At 36.3% G+C, this 18,770-nt stretch overlaps 1 protein-coding gene across 3 annotated transcripts in view; it reads left to right on the forward strand.

Annotated features, from left to right (window-relative positions):
• Nucleotides 1-227: 227 nt before the first annotated feature.
• The window catches only part of rxfp2b (relaxin family peptide receptor 2b), a 31,643-nt gene continuing 13,100 nt past the window's right edge, over nucleotides 228-18,770 (forward strand). For 2 of the 3 annotated variants that reach the window (XM_084125295.1, XM_084125296.1), the window contains exons 1-7: nucleotides 230-551; nucleotides 4,190-4,327; nucleotides 12,098-12,175; nucleotides 13,189-13,294; nucleotides 14,591-14,662; nucleotides 17,208-17,279; nucleotides 17,613-17,684. In XM_084125295.1, coding sequence (XP_083981421.1) covers nucleotides 458-551; nucleotides 4,190-4,327; nucleotides 12,098-12,175; nucleotides 13,189-13,294; nucleotides 14,591-14,662; nucleotides 17,208-17,279; nucleotides 17,613-17,684 — 632 coding nt within the window. In that variant the 5' untranslated portion in view covers nucleotides 230-457. Of the gene's footprint in view, nucleotides 552-4,186; nucleotides 4,328-12,097; nucleotides 12,176-13,188; nucleotides 13,295-14,590; nucleotides 14,663-17,207; nucleotides 17,280-17,612; nucleotides 17,685-18,770 lie in introns of all 3 variants that reach the window. The other variant, XM_084125294.1, reaches the window with a different exon arrangement.

Here is an 18,770-nt window from a genome sequence, read left to right on the forward strand (position 1 = left end):
ACCCATAATAATTTGGAATAATTTGCCTTTACAAATTAGACAAATCTACGTTTTTATGTAAATGTTATGAAAAGATGAACAGAACAACTGGCCACAGGTTTCATAGTAACCACACAAGATGAGGCTGACGCACGGCACAGCAGAGCTCTCTCTCTCTCTCTCTCTCTCTCTCTCTCTCTCTCTCTCTCTCTCTCCCTCTCTCTCTCCCTCCCGCTGGACAAACTTTTGCACTGTAAAATGTGTCAGGTTTCCACCTGTATTGACGATTTTGAATTGCCCGTGAGACTCATGGTTGCTCGTTCATTCACACACCACAATAACGCGCTCTATTTTTAGGAAGCTCTATTGAAAGGAAGCTGTAAATGCAGATATCGTGATTTTTTTTTTCCAGCTCAGTGTTTGGATAAAATGTAACTGGACTCATGTAAGCATGTAGTACGACTGCCACGAAGCCACAATGAGATCGGTTCAATCTGCTGCTGTGAGCTTTTTTACATTGGATTTATGTTTGATATGGATATTGTTCACTATATCGATAACAACAATCAAAGGTAAGAAATGATAAAAGACAGAGCTGGGTCATCTTAAATAAAATAAAATAAAGTTATTTGTTGGTGTCCAGTTTCATAAATATCATTATCACATCATTCGTTTCACAGTAAATTTAATGTGTAGCTATAGGCTACTGTATTTATAGTAAGCCTATACAAATTGTAAATTGTGCGGTACCAAATTGTGTTGAACACTGAAATCCAAAATTTTAAAAATGTATATTTCTGCTGTTGGGATTTGATAAGGTTATTGGCTACATACTTAAGGGAATACATAATTTTAAGGGATGATGAATAGTCTTGAGAGAGATTTCAGTATTACTCCTGTAGCTGTAGCCTAAACTGGACCCGTAGGCTACGTGGTTCTGGCGCTTAAAGAACAGGGGTGTCAGACTATTCTGCATGACAAGAGACACGTCAAGGGCAGCGGGCTTAGGTTGGGACTTGATTGCATCAAGTGAATAAGATTATAAATACCAAATTTATTTGAATAAAATCACGTTTGTATATGAATAGTCATTATCAGTCACTAATATCAAATACAGTATCACATCCCAGTGAGCTCAAAGTGTTTTTAGATTTATTGTGTAAAATACTCTTTATCACTATTCTTGGCAATGTTGCTATAAATTAGGCCAGTGTTCACGTTTTGCTCTTGAGGAACAGGCAGTAATCCAACTACAGTCTTCAAAATAAAAGGGACTTTATTGCAATGAAGAACCTTTTTTATTCACAGGATGTTTCCAATGCACAAGATGTTCAATCTTGTGGAAACGTAACAATTATAACAATGTTATAGTGGAAAAGGTTCTTTAGATCATTAATGTTCTTTACACTAATAATATAAATAATAATAAAAATAGTAAAGTGGTTCTTTTAAGAACGGTTTACTGAAATGTACTTTGTGAAACCACTAATGGTCCTTCTATGGCATCACTGTGAAAACCCCCTTTTTGAGCCTTTATTTTTAAGAGTGTAAGCTATTCTGTGTGACATGGGAAGATGGGATTTCCTCAAAATGTTGATTAATAAACTTCCAACCGAACCCAAACCAAACAGCCTGAGGCTGATAGAGATTTATAAAAATTCATAAAATTACAATTCAAGTAGGCTAGTATTGATTGTTGGGCTCATGTCAAGTCACCTTTATTTATATAATGCTTTATATTGTTTCATCGCAGATGCAAACTTCATCAAATATTCAAATCGATAATATTACTGAATATTAAGGTTCTTATAAACCTCAACCAAATAACTGACCTAAACTCTGGTGATAGATATGGAGAGAGAGAAAACCTTGGAAGAAACCAGGCTCAGTTCTCCTCTGGCCAAATTAATGAACATGGTGTGATATACTGTATGATTGCAGGCTCCGTCAAAAGTCAGATTGTATATTGATATCGTTTACATTTTTTGTCCATCTCCTTCTGCTCGAAAATTAGAAATGTCGAGCTGGCATTAGGCATTACAGTACAAGATCCAAGAAGGGACAGCAAGTTATTTTCTATTTCCTGTGATTTCACAGTAAAGTCTTGTCTAAAACTCGAACGCTGAGTTCTTATTAAAGACATTCCAAGACACTTACTAAACAGAGAGTTACTACAAGACACTTTACGGAGGTCATGGAAAATTCACCCTGACTAAATTGATCAAATTCTCTCAAATGTATTTTTGCCTTTAAAAGTCATGATTAAGTATTATAGGCTATGTTTAAGAAATCTATAATATAGTATAATGGATCCATTTATGATTTGATACATCTCTGTTCACCTCTCTCTCTCCATTTTACACCTAATTACAGCTGTGTCACATTCAAAAGTAGATTTGCATTACAGATTTGCACTCACATGAATATTCCAACCTAATGTTCTTGTCTCTGAAGCATGTGCCACCATATATACTAGTATGCATCTACTATCTAACACTCAAAGAAAATGTATTTATTTTTGACAATCTGCACAGTTTGTCCCTTTTCTCAAGGCATTTGGAAAGCAGATTAGATTTAACCCTCTGGTTGCACCCAAACAAAATCTTACTGAAATCTCTTTTCTTTTCTTTATTTTTTTTCAGTTTTACAGTTCCACAGTTTTAGAGTAAAAAGTTTTAGAGTGTTTTGGAATATATATATATTTCATATAAAAATTGAAAACAGTGTTTTTGTGCAGTTTCCATAACAATAAACATAAAATCCTATTACCTTTTTTAAGTTCACTTTTTCGAAACTTTACATTTACGTTCACTTTTCATTTTTAGCAATAATCTGCCAATAATCTGCCATCTTTAAAAAGAGACCAAACGTAAACCTGTGCTCCAAAGCATTACAGTAAATATTTAGGAAAGTTTAAGTTGGAAATTTCATTTTCAGGTCTATGCTCAAAAACGAGTATATATATACACTCACCTAAAGGATTATTAGGAACACCATACTAATACTGTGTTTGACCCCCTTTCGCCTTCAGAACTGCCTTAATTCTACGTGGCATTGATTCAACAAGGTGCTGAAAGCATTCTTTAGAAATGTTGGCCCATATTGATAGGATAGCATCCTGCAGTTGATGGAGATTTGTGGGATGCACATCCAGGGCACGAAGCTCCCGTTCCACCACATCCCAAAGATGCTCTATTGGGTTGAGATCTGGTGACTGTGGGGGCCATTTTAGTACAGTGAACTCATTGTCATGTTCAAGAAACCAATTTGAAATGATTCGAGCTTTGTGACATGGTGCATTATCCTGCTGGAAGTAGCCATCAGAGGATGGGTACATTGTGGTCATAAAGGGATGGACATGGTCAGAAACAATGCTCAGGTAGGCCGTGGCATTTAAACGATGCCCAATTGGCACTAAGGGGCCTAAAGTGTGCCAAGAAAACATCCCCCACACCATTACACCACCACCACCAGCCTGCACAGTGGTAACAAGGCATGATGGATCCATGTTCTCATTCTGTTTACGCCAAATTCTGACTCTACCATCTGAATGTCTCAACAGAAATCGAGACTCATCAGACCAGGCAACATTTTTCCAGTCTTCAACTGTCCAATTTTGGTGAGCTCGTGCAAATTGTAGCCTCTTTTTCCAACAACCATGCCACGCTCAAAATTGCTTAAATCACCTTTCTTTCCCATTCTGACATTGAAGCAACTGCCATGTGATTGGTTGATTAGATAATTGCATTAATGAGAAATTGAACAGGTGTTCCTAATAATCCTTTAGGTGAGTGTACATATATAGTACATTTATTTCCTTAAAATAAATAAATAAAAACAGTCATTTTGATCGCCACGCAAGCAGGGTTAAACGAAGGCTTGGATCACAGGGCAATAATTGTTGCAGAGTGCTTATCATTCATGTTTTTACTAAAGCCTTAAAAGCCCCAATATCCTCAATAAACTATAATGTCATTATAGTTCAGTATTGACATGTAAAAGTTGTTGTAATAATCACATGCAAACACATGCCCAAGGTCTTGGAAGAAAAACTAGAAAGACAGTATTATAGCTGCATTTATACCATCCGACTATCTTTATATCTGAATGACATTATTAAATAGCATTTTACCTTAACTTATGAAAGCAGAAGATTAACATAAGCATGGAGTGTTGAAAGTGATTTCTCACTTGTATATTGTCCCAGCAGCAGGGCTGGAGCGCAGGCCTTCAGAAGACTGTCAGCTGGGTCACTATCCATGTGGCAATATGAGCATTTGTCTGCCACAGGTTCTGCAATGCAACGGACAAAACGACTGTCCAAATGGAGCTGACGAAGACAATTGTGGTAAGAGATTTTTACAAATACAGACATGTCTTATATATATATATATATATATATATATATATATATATATATATATATATAGTCAGAGTATCTCTGAAACGGCAAGGCTTGTGGGTTTCTTGCGGTCAGCAGTGGTGAACCAAAAGTGATCTGAAGAGGGGCAAACCATAAACTGGCGGCTGGGTGTTGGGCTCCCAAAGCACATCAATGCACAAGGGCAACGAAGGCTATCCCGACTGGTCCGAGCTCTGTATTTGCTCCCCCTGGCATCTATTTAAAAAAAAACATGGTGTCTCTTTTCATCTATACCGATGATACCCAGCTTTACTTTCCCTTGCAACGCAATAATAAATATTCTCTTCAGCCACTATTGCCTGAACGAACTTAAGTCATGGCTTTCAAGCAATTTTTTACACCTAAATGAAAACAAATCTGAGTTTATTATGTTTGGCCCCAAGGTGTTTTTGATTTTGATCTTGGCTTCCTCACCCCATACATAGTGTGCAAGGAATCTGGGCTTCCTATTTGACTCCTGTTTAAAGTTTGACAAACAGATCTCAGCTGTTGTCAAGTCATGCTTTTACCAACTTCAACTTCTCAGTAAAGTTAAGCCCTTTTTATCAAGGAGCAATTTTTGAAACAGCTATTCATGCTTTTGTAACATCTAGTCTTGATTGCTGTATTTTGCTGTACTATGGCATTTCTCAGGCTTCCATCTCTCGTCTGCAGTTGGTTCAAAACGCAGCTGCTAGACTGCTTGAAGGGAAGCGAAAATATGGCCACATAGCACCAATTTTAATGTCCCTATAAGGTGTAATTGTCACCTTATTACACTTGCGGTGTTCCCGGTCAAAAATGACCGGCCTACAAAAAATGACTTATAATCTCTCATTATACTATATTATCACCCAATATTGGATTCAATCTTTTTGTCAACTTGTTTTCTTTCAATTAGGACTGGTTTTATATTTCTGTTTGCATCTGATTAATCGTAGGCCTCATGTATCTGAGAGTAGGCATCTAATGGCACTCTGATTGGTCGACGGCTACACAGCCCCATACACTGTAAAAACTAAAGGAGCCTCAAATATCCTGTCGGATACTCAAGGAACTTCGAAATGTAATTTAAGTGCCTCAAAGCTCTTTCTCCTATAGTAGGGTTACTGGAGGAGCATTGACAATCTTTGAGGTTCTTGCTGGAACTTATGGGATCCTTTAAGCACTTTTTATTTAGTTCAGAGGTTCTGGAGTCACCTTTTCATTACCATGAGACCTCGAAGTGCTTTGGGGGAAAATAGAGGAACCTGAATGCGATAAAAGGGTTATTGGAAGATCTTTTAACATTTAAGTGGTTCCTGGAAGATCTCTTAGTAGTTAAAGCCAGCATCTGGAGGATCCCAATGGTTCAGTGAGGCCAGAATAAGATTATTATTATCCTATTATTATTATTATTATTATTATAGGCTTAAGTTTGATTCAGTACATACCCAGGTGAAAAAGACATACTATTAAATGTATTAAAAATGTTCTTGAGTGTGTTTTTAGTAGACCTACAATACAAATATACTTTAATGCATTTTTAATACATTTAACAGTAGCCTACATCTTTTTCACTTGGGTAGCTTACATTTATTTAGTATAGGCCTATTTTATTGAGTAATTTAAACCTTAAACAACAACACTAAATAATAATAATATTAATAATATGAAGAAGAAGAACCAGGAGGAGAGAAGTTTTATTCTGTCACGAAACTGCTGCTATTCCTCTGCTGTAGTCGCTTCAGTGATGCTCGCGCTGCTGGCGCGCAACAAAGCTCAGCTGATCGACGTCATCGGGTTTGAAAGTAACGGCTCCTCTCATCAAAGCTTCCGGTTTGTTCGGCTCTCCGTTACAAGGTTTGTAAACTCGCCAAATAAATATAAATAAAGAGTTTACTCACTATATATTCAAACACACATATATATATAAACTAAATTTATTATACATTACTACTTTTTTACAGTGTTTACCACTCGTTTATTGCACAGTATCTGGTATGAAGGTTTTAGCCGCGATGCTAACTACGTTGATCTAATTAACAAATGGAAATTATTGACTTATTGTCTTAGATTGATTTAGTCATTCAATTCAACATATTCTGTACAACTGTGTCTTCAAATTGCTGATATAACCTAACTAATTTAGCTGATTCCTGCTGTGTCATTGGCGTTTGTTATGAATAACAAAAGCAGGTTAATATAGTTTGGTCTGTTTTTGTTTAACGTTAGCCTAACTTTACTTACTAGTTAATAAATATTATGTTGTGAATAATCAGCTTTGTTATTTTGTTCCCCCAGAACAACCAGTACATTTCTAAAATAATCTGAACATTTCAGTGGCAACATTATATTACAGTAAGTTACCTGCACCACATGCAAGTACTTTATTACTATAACTTATCTCTGTGTGAAATTGTATTGTTTGACTGTGTACTTGTGTTTTTTAATCAATTATTCTCTGAAAATCTTCCCTCATGCTCTCAAATCTCATTCATGTTACTCAGAAAAATAATATCACAGGTTTGGTTCACTTTATCATTTGCATTTGAATATAAGACATTTTAACTCTGAATTATAACTTCAAGTTTAGTCTTTTTCGACAAAAAAAAAGGAAAAAGCTATTATATGGCTTCAGAAGACTTACAACACAACCCATAACACATGAGTTGTGAACTCATTGATTATTTTTAGGATCTTTTCTGGGACATTTTTGGAGCTTAACCATTTTTACATAAATTGTTGCATTGAATTGAACTAGACAAGTGTACATAAGAATGGTTTCATGAATGATTTACACATTTTTTTTCTGCTTGTGTTTCATGCAGTGAAATTGAATGGTGACTAGGGTTGCATTATGCCTGAGATCTGCTTTTGGGTTCCACAGACAGAAAGTATTTAAATTTCACAACTATCACTTTAATAACCTTACTAACAGTAAATTTTGTACTTTTCAGGGATCTCGGTAAGCTGAAATGCAAGTTTGAACAAGAATAAATATCCTCCTGTAGACCTGAATATCACTGAAGTGCATGGACCATCCACCAGAAAAGAGGAAAAACACACGGAAAACGAATATGCTGTACCTTTTCACTTTTCTAACTCTTTAAGTACCTCACACCAACTTGGTCCCATAGTGACATTTTTGACCACAAACGAAATTGCTGATCGTGTGGATTCTTATTGAAATGACTGGAATTCACCAGTGAACATTCACAGAACAACAGATAATTTTACTGCACCCTAATACTGTTTCTGGGTCGAAGCCTCTACTTCTACTTCCTCTATCTTGTTTCATGAGAATACTCAACAACCATTAATGAACACTGTTGATTCAAGTCACACATTTAAGCTTTTCAAAAGCCATAGTGTACATTACAGTCTCCAGTCTCACGGCATCCCAGACTTCAACATTTTATGATTAAAAATAGCTGAATAACTAACCATCAGAGATTTCAGTATAGAGATAAAGGTTAGGATCATAATTTTCAGGAATATTACAGCACAATGAGTGTATATTAGCATTGTTTGTTTGTTTTTGGCATCTGATAGAGCTTTTGGACTTGGAAACAGTGATGTCAGACTTGCCATCGGACTGAAACACAAATGTTTTAAAGTTAAGTGAAGATGGACATTTTTAATTTGTCAAAATTATTATTTTTTACATTGATTTATTTCGTGGAACATATGTGTTTCCATGCATTTTGTTGAAATGTAATTTATTGTATAGCCTATTGTATATATATGGTTGATTATTCATGTTGCTTATGTATTATACTATTTTTTTGTGTATTCATTTATATTAATCTATAGTTAGCTTTTTTTCCCATGTGCATGGAAGTGTATGTATAAAAATGAATATAAAATATGTAATAAACAATTCTTATTTTGTATTTGGTTCAATTTGTTTATTATAATAGAAGTCAAAGGTAACCATAGTTACAACATGAAATTAAATATTTAAAAAAATGAAATTTGGTTCCTGGAGGCACCCAAAGTGGTTCCACACAGTGCCTAATATAAGAGTTCCTCAGGAAACCTGTGTGGTTCTTCAGAGAACCACCCCTTTTTAAAGGGTGCCTAGAGGTTCTACAGACGGTTTCGCCGGTGTGACAAAGTGAAGAACCCCAAAAGGTTCCTCCAGGCACCTTTTATTTTTACAGTGTAGGCAGCAGAGTGCGATGCACAGTGTGTTGTGACTCATTCCTCCCTCAACCATCATTACAATTTTGTGTGACCTTCTATAGACGTTCTGTCGGCTCAATCAATCAATCATTTATCTCTAGAACACATTTAAAACACAACCAAAGTTGACCAAAGAATAAAAGAAACACAAGAAATAAAAATAATATACATATATAACAAGGCAAAATAAGTAACAAGCAATCAATAGAATAAAAGAGAAACCCAGGATGACAAACTATGGAGTGTTTAAAGCCAGGGTGCATAAGTAAGTCTTAAGATAAGATTTAAAAATACTGACAGATGGGGCATGCCTAAAGGGAGGAAGGCTATTCCACAGCTTTGGTACAACAGTGGCGAATGCGCGATCACCACGTTTTTTTTATTAAGTTTTGCTATCTGAGAGTAAGCATCTCATTTTTTGAGTAAAAAAAAGCATTATTTATGAATAATTTTGGAAATATTAAATAAAATATGAAAAAGAAATTGCACTGTTGATCACACTAGTCTACTTTAATGTTTCACCAGGAAGTTTGTTTTGAAAAACTTTTATTTTGTACAAAATGGCACAAAGTTGGCCGGCCATTGGGAGAGACTAAAAATAAGAAAAAAAATGTAGTTTTCAGGAGCATGTTCATTATGTTCATGTACACATATGTGCATGTGTGCTTGCAAACATCGAGCCCTTGGACCTGTGCATGTGTGGATACATGCATACACACGCTACCCAAACACACACACACACGCGTTAAAACACACAAACTATTTTGAGTATTACACACATTCTTTTACATCTATCTAACCCGACACACACACCGAACACTTACCCTAAACCTAATTATAACCTTATCCCTAAAACCAAGTCTTGACCCTCAAACAGGCCTTTAAAGGGATCTCAGAAAGTGAGGACCGGCCAAAATGTCCTCACTTTTCTCTCTTTGTCCTCACTCCAATGGTCTAAAACTCAAACTGGTCCTCACAAAGATAGTACACACACACACACACACACACACCCACACACACACACACACACACGACGTGCGCACATGCAAACTGGTTTAGTCTTCAGTGACCCTGTTTCAAAAGAATCTTTTATGTTCTTCATCACAGTTTTCAGACAAACTATTATGACATTGTGTTTTGGGACTTTGATGTTCTCACAGAAAAAGACTCCTCCTCACTAGAATCTTGATCAGTGATCTGATGAAGAACATCATGCACAGAGAGCTTCTTCGCCATTGTGCTGCTACAAAATAAATGCCAAGCAAGGCACTGTAAAACATTTATATGTGTCTGTGCTATAACATCTATATTTGTACATTTTAGTCCCAAAACACAATGTCATAATATATTGTCTGAAAACTGTGATGAAACAAAGAACATGAAAGAAAGATTATTTTGAAATGCGCGCGTGTGTGTGAATGTCAGATGGATGAATGGATATTAGATGCAGTTCAGGGTAGGAAACAGTAGTTTCTCTCTGTGAAAAAGAATGTGTGTAATAGTCAAAATAGTTTGTGTGTTTTAACGTGTGTGTGTGTGTGTTTGGGTGGCGTGCATGTATCCACATATGCACAGGTCCAAGGGCTCGATGTTTGCAAGCACAGATGCACATACAGTATGTGACCCTGGATCACAAAACCAGTCACAAGTAGCACGGGTATATTTGTGGCAATAGCCAACAATACATTGTATTTGTCAAAATTATTGATTTTTCTTTTATGCCAAAAATCATTAGGATATTAAGTAAAGATCATGTTCCATGAAGATATTTTGTAAATTTCCTACCGTAAATATAGAAAACATTTATTTTTGGGAGTGAATGCAGAACAAAAATGTACCCATGTTTCTTATTTTCACTCTCCCATTCACTTTCAATGGACGGCCATTTTTGACCGGGAACACCACAAGTATAACTTTGTGCAATTTTGTACAAAATAAAAGTTTTTCAAAACAAACTGCCTGGTGAAACATTAAAGTAGACTAGTGTGATCAACAGTGCAATTTGTTTTCATATTTTATTTAATATTTCCAAAATTATTCATAAATAATGCTTTTTTTACTCAAAAAATTAGATGCTTACTCTCAGATAAATGAGGCCTACGATTAGATGCAAATAGAAAAATAAAACCAGTCCTAATTGAAAGGGAACAAGTTGACAAAAAGATTGAATCCAATATTAGGTGATAATATAGCATAACAAGTGATTTATAAGTTATTTTTTGTAGGCTGGTCATTTTTGACCGGGAACATCACAAGTGTTATAGGATTTTGAACACAACACAAGGGCTATAGTAAAACTTAAAAAAAATGTGGAATAGCCTTCCTCCCTTTATTAGGAATGCCCCATCTGTCAGTATTTTTTAATTTTATCTTAAGACTTATTCATCCTGGCTTTAAACACTCCATAGTTTGTCATCCTGGGTTTCTCTTTTATTCTATTAATTGCTTATTACTTATTTTGGCGATATACATGTATATTATTTTTATTTCTTGTAAAAGCACTTTGGTCAACTTTGGTTGTGTTTTAAACGTGCTCTAGAAATAAATGATTGATTGAGCCGACAGAACGTCTACAGAAGGTCGGACAAAATTGTAATGATGGTTACGGGAGGAATGAGTCACAACACATGTGCATCGCACTCTGCTGCCTATGGGGCTGTGTGGCCGCCGACCAATCAGAGTGCCTATGATGACGACCCCTATACTCCGCCGAAAGCGCCTACAAATGGCATGTGAGCATCAGAACTTGACCTTGGAGCGGTGGAAGAAGGTTGGTTTGATGAGTGTCATTTTACATCACATTGATGGCCATGTACGTGTGCATTTACCCTGGGAACTGTTGGCACCAGGATCCACTGTGGGACACCGACAAGCCAGTGGAGGGAGTGTAATGATCTGGGCAATGTTCTGGGAAACCCTGGATCCAGCTATTCATGTGGATGTAAATTTGACGCGTGCTACTTACCTAAATATTGTTGCAGACCAAGTACACCCCTTCATGACAGTGGTGTTCCCTGGTGGAAGTGACCTCTTTCAGCAGGATAATGCCACACTGCACTAATGCACCCTGCCACACTGCACACACTGTACAGAAATGGTGAGAGGAACACGATGAAGAGTTCAAGGTGTTGCCTTGGCCTACAAATTCCCCAGATCTCATTCCGGTTTAGCATCTGTGGGATGTGCTTGACCAACAAGTTCGATCCACAGCGCCTCCACCTCTCAACCTACAGGACTTGAAGGATCTACTACTAATGTCTTGGTGCCAGAGACCACAGGACTAGTTGCCAAGAAGAAGTCTGTGTCTTTTTCCAAGATAAACATGGTCCTAAATAAAAATGTAAAAAGAGTGACAACTAGCCCATATAAACTGATCTACAGTATATATATATATATATATATATATATATATATATTAAAATGGATACAATATTGTATCATTGTTTTATCAATAATGAACTTATGCCTGTCTGTATGTGTTTTGTGTGAATGTGTTTGTGTGCTTGTCTCATGTTGACGTCTATCTCATCGCTGTCCATCTCTCTGAAGGGGATAACAGTGGCTGGGCAGACCTCTTCGACCAGACATTTAAAAGGGTTTATCCACAAGAGCTTTCTACAGAGTGCCGTAAATATACACCTAATTCCTAATCATTAATCTCTTGAGTTTGCTGTCTTGCAGTCTCAAAAACGCATTTAGACAATCCAGTTCTAGACAGTACTGCTTGTATTAGTACAAGCTTTTCCTAAACTAGGCCTATGCCAAATATATCAAGTACAGTTTTTAATGTCACTTTCAATAGAAGTTCATTATCCACTTTCCTAATGATGCTCCATTTTAGATTATGGGAGGCACTTCCAGTTTGTAGAAGTTCCACTCAAAAAGACTGAAACAAATCATTTCAAATCGTAAGGTTGCACTATAAATAATCATTATCCGTCAGTTGGACTGAATGAGCTGTAAAATGTACTTTTCTGAAGTCAGGAGAATAACGTAACACTTGGTATTGTAATGTGATATGGTATAACATTTAGCAAGAGCTCTTTCAGTCGCTGGATTCTTTTCCTCCTGATGTTTTGATTTTTCCTGTGTGTTCCGCTGTAACAGTATGAAAATTAAAAAAAAAAAAATACTAGCCTATACTGCGCATTTGTGGTCTGCTCTCCCGATATAATTTATGATATAGCTATCCCATGATTAATTCACTGGAATGCACAAAGAATCTTTCGTTTGGGGTAGCCTATATTTCATTGTCTGTTGTAGTTTATGCTTAACTTTGAAATTTCCTTTTAATGTTCGATGGTTAAAGGATGAGTAGAATAATGTCATATTGTACTCAGTTTTTGAAAATGCTTATTATTGCATTCAGCGAACCTACAAATTGTACTTCCAAAGCTTCCAACTTTGAAAAGCGTCATGGGGCATAGGAAAAAGGTGGATAAGGTCAACTCATATTTAAACTTTGAAATATATTTGAAATGTAACCTTAATTTAAAATTCATTTTAATATACTTTTCCACAATGTAAATCCGTGTTCATTTTTAACTATATTTTGATTGTCACTGCACAGAACTTCCATATTGCCAAAAATGAGTGTATGTTCGTGTGTATATGTATCTCTTTCCTATTCTACCTTGCAGAAGTGGAGCAGTATCCTGATCGTTGCCAATGCATTAACAATGAGATCCACTGTGTGCATGTCAGCTTGAGATCCGTTCCACAGGTGTCAGCGAATGTTACCTTCCTGTACGCATCCTTCCATTGCAAATTTGTATAGTCAAAATGTACAGTAGCCTAGTTCACTGATTCAAAAGATTATGAATTGTTGAAGGTTTAATGCTGCTTTCACGTGCTATCGGAAATTTCCTACTTCCCACTTCTGAAGTTGTGATTACGAGCTCATCGCATTTAGTACTTTGTTGTCGGAAAGAACAGGAATTGTGGAGGACACCAGGTTATTCTTGCCTAATTCTTGGGAAAATCTTATTAAAGCCAAAATGTATTTAATATTTAATTTTGAATAAAATGTAGCTTCCCATTCGTTGACAACCATATAAAAATTCACCGCACCATATAGATAGTCAGCTTGTCAATTAGGCTACATGCTATTTTCACTGTGTAAAAACATACAATGCTTGAAACGATTATGCCTATATGTAAATATGCACTACTTCAACGACAAGACAAGGCGATGTAGCTGTTGTGGAAAAAAACGAATAAAGAATAGCAGTCAAAGGAGCAATTATTCTTCCCTCCGCCATGTTTAAAGTCTATGGCACGCCCTACTCGGAAACTCTGGTGTCAAAATCATATCTGAGTTTCCCAGTGGTAAATACTTGAGAGGGCGTACTGTGTCCAATTTCCGACTAAGGAAATCGTATTTATACGATCATTCCGATAACATGTGAAGGCAGCCAAAAAAACATAACCCAGTAATAAGCTCTAGAGCAGGGTCAGGGCCACTGGTGAGTTATACAAAATTTCAACTTGAAAATCACTATATAGTAGTAATCATAAACAGTCTCCTCTCTGGGCATCTAATGGGGTGGGGATAGTCCAGATCCTCCTCTCTGAATGTCTAATGGGTTGGAGGGATAGAGTTGTGGGTAGGGTTAGGGTTTGGTTGGATATTCTAGCTCCACCCATTAGGCCCAAATTACATTCGCTCCTCCTCGCTGGATCTCTAGTGAGGAGGAGCTCCACGTAAGCTCCACCCATTTGCTCTGCAGTGAGCAGCCTCTCGTCATGTTGACACATGGCAATAACGGGAAATGCGTTATTTGAATGAAAAATAGATTGTTTTATTCTTACAGCTATGGTCTGAAAAGTATATTCAGTAAACCAGCAGTGACATGCAACCATGACACGGCTTAACAATTTGAAGAGTGGAAAGGCCTTTAGTTTGCAAAATACACTGGAGTAAACAAAAGACAGTATCAGTATAGGCTATAAACAAATTTTCTTTATCATTTATTTTCTTCAGCATACACAAATGAAACACTACTGAGTGTTAAATTGACTATTTGTGTTGCTTTTGGACAGATCATTGAAGAGCAACGAGATTTGCATGTTACCCGATAAAGCCTTCATCAAAAACATAAAACTACAGAGGCTGTAAGTATGAATAAGCATTAATTTCCTCTGATCCGAAAATGCTACTTATAATTTTTGTCACATAGTGATTGATTTCATAAGACCTGCTCAAGACAACTTTGGTATGCATTTACTAAGGAGATGCTTTGCTAAGCCGCAAATCAGTACAGAGGCTTGTATAATGGAGCTGTCAACCTGTACAGCCAATGCTTGTTTATGTGGTACAAAAACTATTGGTTCCTGCATGAAACTGATTAACGTTTCTGATCAGCTTTCTGTTGAATCCACTGAAGCTTTTATGATGAGGCCATGGTCACCTTCCTTTAAATTGAGCTTGCTGCTGCTTATTAATCTCAGTATTGGCAGGTTTCTGTATAGCATGCAATTAAAGTTGGGATTTTATGTGTTGCTTTATGGTGATTAATGCTTTCTACACACTGACAGGCGTGAGGATAGTGGCCTACAGTACTGTAGATATGTATATGTATACAGTACTGTAGATAAGACATCAGCGGTTTTTCCTTTTTACAAATAAGTTTCATAAAATATTTTTTGTAAAGTCGTCATGATTAAGATTTTGCCATCTTTTGAATGTTTTAATGGAATAAACACTATAACGTTCATAAGATTGGGGAATATAAGCTCACAAGGCTGCATTTATTTTATCAAAAATACAGTAAAATCAGTAATATTGTGAAATATTATAACAATTTAAAATATTTTAAAATGTAATTTATTCCTGTGATGGAAAAGCTGAATTTCCAGTGGACATTACTCCTTCAGAAATAATTATAATATTATAACAGCATTTATACATTAACAATGTAAAAGTCGCCGCTGTTACTTTTGATCAAGTAAATTAATCCCTGCTAAATAAAGTAATCAATTTTTTTTTTTAAAAATACTTTCTAACCCCACATTTTTAATGGTAGTGTAATTTAATATACTTTTAACATAATTGATGTTATTTTTTAAATATTGATTTTTTTAAATATAATATAAAATAATTTAGTTTTCCCTATCCAGAGATAAAAACATCAGTTTGAGACCATCCAATGGACCAATGTCCATTTCATGGTTTTTTGCACGATACAAAACTGTGATTTACATATTGCTTGCAAAAAACAAAAAACTAAAAAAAACTGTCAATGGAGAAAGCAGGGACTAACTAGACATACAAACAGCTAAACTGCGACCCCTCGACCCACTGATGAGAGTGATAGAGGTAGGAGAGATAGAAAAAGATCAGAAATTACATAGAAAACTATTACTGGAGATGAATGAAATGATGTTTGTATTGTGAGTTATACCAGAGTAAATGGTTATAGAAAATTCATTACCATTTTCAAAAATACTTAAAGTGCTGCTTTTAATAGAAGATTTTGATAGTTTAAATGTTCAAATTATTTTAGAACAAACAAAGTTATGCAATGTAATTACTTCATTTAGCTCTTTCCTTCCGCTGAGGAGGACTGGGAACACCACTCTGACATATTTATAAAAACAAATAAAAGAGACAATCTTGTAAATGGCTGTTTCAATGCTCTCAAGCCTTGAAATGGCTTGGCATTAAATCAAACATGAAAAGTCAGTCATGTGGAGCTTTTTTGTGTGCTATTTCAGTGAATCTGCTTTTTGTATTTCTGTCAAGGAGAAAAGCTATTTTGTCGTATTTATTTGTAGTGTTGCGTCTCAGAAACGGCACTGAGAGTAGAGTTTTACCATTAGAGCTGTGTGTACGGTGGATACACTTCAATGTTTAGGTTCTGTTCCATATAGGTTAATGGAGTTTTCTTCTTATATAAATGATACATTTCATGATTAATTATCAATGGCCCATTCCCTAATTCATAAGTCAAAGCTCTTAAATATTTAATATTGTAGGTGACCCAAAAATGACTATATTTTCTGTAAAGAGCCACAGCAGACACTGTCAGCTTGAAAACACAACGTACTTGTGCAGTTACACTTGTGTGATGACGCTCACATGTCACAGACAGAGGATGTGGAAACTGTCCTGATGAGGCATTAATTTTAGCGCCTCCAATATTCCAATATTTATACATTCTTAGATAAATATTTGGTTGGGGACACTTAGTTTTGGATACAGTACTGTTGGCAAAGGATGCATGACTATATGTGAGTTGTTGAAGTATTCAGTGATATGATGGAGGTGTGGGAGGTGGAGTAAAATACATTTGCGGAGATGTATTAAAGATAAATAAAGGATATGAGGCAGGATGAAATTGTGGTCAAGGTACAGGCGTTGGTCAAAAACACAGTGAGGCAGTCTATTGTCATATAAGTGCAAATCAGCAATCCAAAAACCAGTCAAAATGGCTTATCACAAAGTCTCAATAGTTTAGTCTATATGGCTCGAGTCCCTCCTTCAACAAACATGATTTTTTTTCATCTCTCTCTCTCTCTCTCTCTCTCTCTCTCTCTCTCTCTCTCTCTCTCTATATATATATATATATATATTATTTATTTTTTTTACATTTTGGTTAACCTGTTAAACACAACCAGCTTTTGACCAAATTGCTGATTGTTTTGTTTTCTTCCTCAGGTTTCTCCAGGATAATTGCATTCTCACTGTTTCCATTCACGCTTTTAGTGGACTATATAAGCTGCAAAAACTGTAAGTGTTTTTTTTTGTTTTGTTTTTTAATTCACATTAAACAGGAATAGTCTAGTCACCCTTATTTTTTTATAGCACTTAGATTGTTTCAAAGCAGCTTCACAATAATAAACTGGAAAGTATTAATGATGCAAACGTCATCAAATTCTGTTGTAAAGCAGCTGTAGTAGCAAGATCATACTGTTATTATTCAGCTCAATTCAGTTGTAAAATTCCTCAATTATAAAAAGTTCAATTCATTGAATAGCCTACACCAATTTTTTTTTTGGTCTTTGTTAAAACTTCCCTCATTCTGAGTAAAGCTCAACATTATTTCTTGTTCTTGTGTTGCAGATCTTTGAGCCAGAACTGCATCTCCTTCCTTTCACCTGGAGTCTTCAGTGATCTTCATAAACTCAAGTGGCTGTGAGTACAACCATCAACAAGCTGCAAATGCTGTTGTTTCATATATATATATATACAGTGAGGAAAAGTTTTTGAACACCCTGCTATTTTGCAAGGTCTCCCACTTAGAAATCATGGAGGGGTCTGAAATTGTCATCGTAGGTGCATGTCCACTGTGAGAGAAATAATCTAAAAAAAAAAAATCCAGAAATCACAATGTATGATTTTTTAACTATTTATTTGTATGATACAGCTGCAAATAAGTATTTGAACACCTGAGAAATTCAATGTTAATATTTGGTACAGTAGCCTTTGTTTGCAATTACAGAGGTCAAACGTTTCCTGTAGTTTTTCACCAGGTTTGCACACACTGCAGGAGGGATTTTGGCCCACTCCTCTACACAGATCTTCTCTAGATCAGTCAGGTTTCTGGGCTGTCGCTGAGAAACATAGAGTTTGAGCTCCCTCCAAAGATTCTCTATTGGGTTTAGGTCTGGAGACTGGCTAGGCCACGCCAGAACCTTGATATGATTCTTACAGAGCCACTCCTTGGTTATCCTGGCTGTGTGCTTTGGGTCATTGTCATGTTGGAAGACCCAGCCTCGACCCATCTTCAATGCTTTAACTGAGGGAAGGAGGTTGTTCCCCAAAATCTCGCAATACATGGCCCCGGTCATCCTCTCCTTAATACAGTGCAGTCGCCCTGTCCCATGTGCAGAAAAACACCCCCAAAGCATGATGCTACCACCCCCATTCTTCACAGTAGAGATGGTGTTCTTGGGATGGTACTCATCATTCTTCTTCCTCCAAACACGTTTAGTGGAATTATGACCAAAAAGTTCTATTTTGGTCTCATCTGACCACATGACTTTCTCCCATGACTCCTCTGGATCATCCAAATGGTCATTGGCAAACTTAAGACGGGCCTTGACATGTGCTGGTTTAAGCAGGGGAACCTTCCGTGCCATGCATGATTTCAAACCATGACGTCTTAGTGTATTACCAACAGTAACCTTGGAAACGGTGGTACCAGCTCTTTTCAGGTCATTGACCAGCTCCTCCTGTGTAGTTCTGGGCTGATTTCTCACCTTTCTTAGGATCATTGAG

The sequence above is a fragment of the Abramis brama genome, assembly GCF_963993115.1.
Source record: "Abramis brama genome assembly, chromosome: 10".
In the NCBI taxonomy this organism is placed as follows: domain Eukaryota; kingdom Metazoa; phylum Chordata; class Actinopteri; order Cypriniformes; family Leuciscidae; genus Abramis; species Abramis brama.